The sequence below is a fragment of the Musa acuminata genome, chromosome BXJ1-6, assembly GCF_036884655.1.
Source record: "Musa acuminata AAA Group cultivar baxijiao chromosome BXJ1-6, Cavendish_Baxijiao_AAA, whole genome shotgun sequence".
NCBI lineage: Eukaryota > Viridiplantae > Streptophyta > Magnoliopsida > Zingiberales > Musaceae > Musa > Musa acuminata.
This window is the reverse complement of record NC_088332.1, coordinates 3,745,238-3,747,541: the sequence shown is the minus strand read 5'-3', so window position 1 is coordinate 3,747,541 and position 2,304 is coordinate 3,745,238. Positions and strand designations below refer to the sequence as shown.

At 51.2% G+C, this 2,304-nt stretch overlaps 1 protein-coding gene across 1 annotated transcript; it reads right to left on the bottom strand.

The window, feature by feature from the left end:
• Positions 1 to 268: 268 nt before the first annotated feature.
• On the bottom strand, positions 269 to 2,304 carry LOC103986779 (uncharacterized). The gene is made up of 3 exons (XM_009404873.3): positions 1,938 to 2,304; positions 1,748 to 1,827; positions 269 to 1,441 (listed from the first exon to the last, which is right to left on the bottom strand). The coding sequence occupies exons 1-3, from the start codon at positions 2,202 to 2,204 to the stop codon at positions 682 to 684; spliced, it is 1,107 nt and encodes a 368-aa protein (XP_009403148.2). The 5' UTR covers positions 2,205 to 2,304; the 3' UTR covers positions 269 to 681.

Below are 2,304 nucleotides of genomic sequence, written 5' to 3'. Positions count from 1 at the left end.
TTTTTGCAACTAGTAAGAGAGATGCTTTAGCTCATCAATAATGGAACAAAGAGAGAGAGAGAGAGAGAGGTCACTAAGGTTATCAGATCCAAACACACAAGACAAAAGATACTTTGAGAGGCCCCAATTGTTCCTTTGCAGCCACCAAGTCTCCTGTGATAGTGTTCAATCAATGATGTAACATCAGCATCCTTCATGGACCCATGAAGGATGCTGATGTGGTCCATCCCCATTGGTCAACCACATAATTAACATGATAGATCAAATCTACCTGTAAGTTTTCTTACTGCATAGAATAATCAGCACTCCTCACAACTCCAATATACCTAAAAGAATATCCAATAAGATTGCACCCAATTTTTGTCATAATATGCCATGTTCTTAGCAGATTATACTTGTCTTCATGCATATAATAATTAGCAGCATTGGTAGTAGAAAACCAGTGTGAAATGATGAGCTGTTCTAAGGGGGGAGATGGAGTTGTAGTGGTTTCATGTCTTCTGAACAAAAAGGAGAAGCCACAAAGCCACTTAGACTTGCACCATCAAATCTCTCTCTCTCTCTCCCATGTAGATGATGATTTCCTAGAACAACTGCACAGTGTTCCTGTTCTCCATCAAAGCAGAACAAAGGAACAGCAAAAGAATGAAGCAAATCCAACACCCTCAGCTTCCAATTGCTTCAACTCACACTGCTCTTTGCCTCATTGCCAACTTCCGGCACCTGCGATAGCAACGACGGCGACAGCACCGGGCGGTTGGTGCCGTCAAGCAAACTGCTGATAGATCGGGCCTTCACCATGCCTATCTTCTTCCTCTTCTTCCTTACCGTCTTCTCCTCCTCCTCCTCCTCCTCTTCGTCTTCCTCTATCTTGCCCACCTCGTTATCGGCAGCAACAAGCAAGTGTAGACTTTGTGTTGCGTGCTCCTCCTCCTCCGGTTGCTTTTGCGCTGAAGTTGATGGTGCGACGCTATTTCCTCCACCAGTGCTCCACTGGGGCTTACGTATACCCAACTGACCTCTGACACTTCTCATGCTCCTCAGCCTTCCCTTGCCAAGATGGTGCTCGCAGAGAGAATACCCGACGAGGGTCTTCTGGCAGCAGCGCCACCCCCTGCCGTTGACGCGGCTGCACCGCGAACCCTCCACCGGCACAGCCGGGCTCCTCCGCCTCCTCCCATCAACGTTTGACCCGTTCCCAGCTCTCACCACTGCTGCCCCACCATCGCATCCCTCCTTATCTCTATCCCCAACACTGGTGCAATCATTATCATAAGCTGCGGCAGGACCAGCGCTTGCTCGCGCCGTCACCTTGGCCTTCTTCTCCTTCTCCACCAGCTTCGTTTCCAATCCTCCATCCCCATTTCCACCATCGTTTCCTTCCATCGTTTTCGTCTGCGCCGCCGCTCCCAATGCTACTGCACCTGAGCTGCCACGTACCCTGGGGAGGGAAGCAGATCCCGGAGTGGAAGACAAGCACAGTAAACACATCGATCTCATCCATTGCACCACAGTGCAACCAACCACACATGCCTCTTCACTCTCGTGTGATGAGCCACCACGAGTTCGGGGTTGTATTACTGTGTGGGAATGAGGTGGGCGGTCATGATGGGTCAGGCTGGCATGCATGGCATATGGTGGCAGCAGATACTTGGGATGCTTTTCTTCTCTTATTTTTAGTACCCACAAGCAATGGTGATACAAAAGGAAGGCATTTCCGAAAGGGAAAGGGGGTCAAGCGACCTACCTGTGGCTGTGACTGCTATCGGCCTTCGCATTCCATCTCTGGTTGGAATCCACCGACCGCCCCTCCTTCACCTTCAGCACCTGCAACAAGTCCCAAACCCCCACCGCCATGAGGGTGAGCACTCATCACCACATTGCACCCGGCAAGGGGAGAAGATTTCAAGCAAAGGTGGAGGCAATTAAGCAGGCACCTGCACACGCTCACGACTGCGGCTGTCGCCGTTGGCAACTGGATCTGAAAGAGGAGAGCCCGGAGCAGGCCGTCTTTTCGGATTCTCCCCCAACTCATGGGGATCTATCAGCAGATCCCCAACTGGGTGCAACACTTCTCCTGCTATGCTCTCCTTGGTTTCACGCCTCGCACTTGGTGGGTGGACTTGGCAGGGTGGATCTGAGGGATGAGGTAGAGAAGGGAGGGAGTGGGCGGAAGAGATGGGTGGTCTCTTTCGGATCCTCATAGAGGAAGAGATTGGGTGAGAGAAGAGGTGGATGGAGGATGATGTGTGTGTGTGTGTGTGTGTGTGTGAGAGAGAGAGAGAGAGAGAGAGAGAGAGAGGA

What these genes read in the sequence shown, in the direction of transcription:
- LOC103986779 (XM_009404873.3), bottom strand. Translation starts at nt 2,204, where the DNA reads ATGAGGATCCGAAAGAGACCACCCATCTCTTCCGCCCACTCCCTCCCT. An exon ending in GCAGTCGTGAGCGTGTGCAG is followed by an intron (nt 1,828 to 1,937) that starts GTGCCTGCTTAA and finishes GACTTGTTGCAG; the next exon opens with GTGCTGAAGGTGAAGGAGGG. An exon ending in GATAGCAGTCACAGCCACAG is followed by an intron (nt 1,442 to 1,747) that starts GTAGGTCGCTTG and finishes TTCCCTCCCCAG; the next exon opens with GGTACGTGGCAGCTCAGGTG.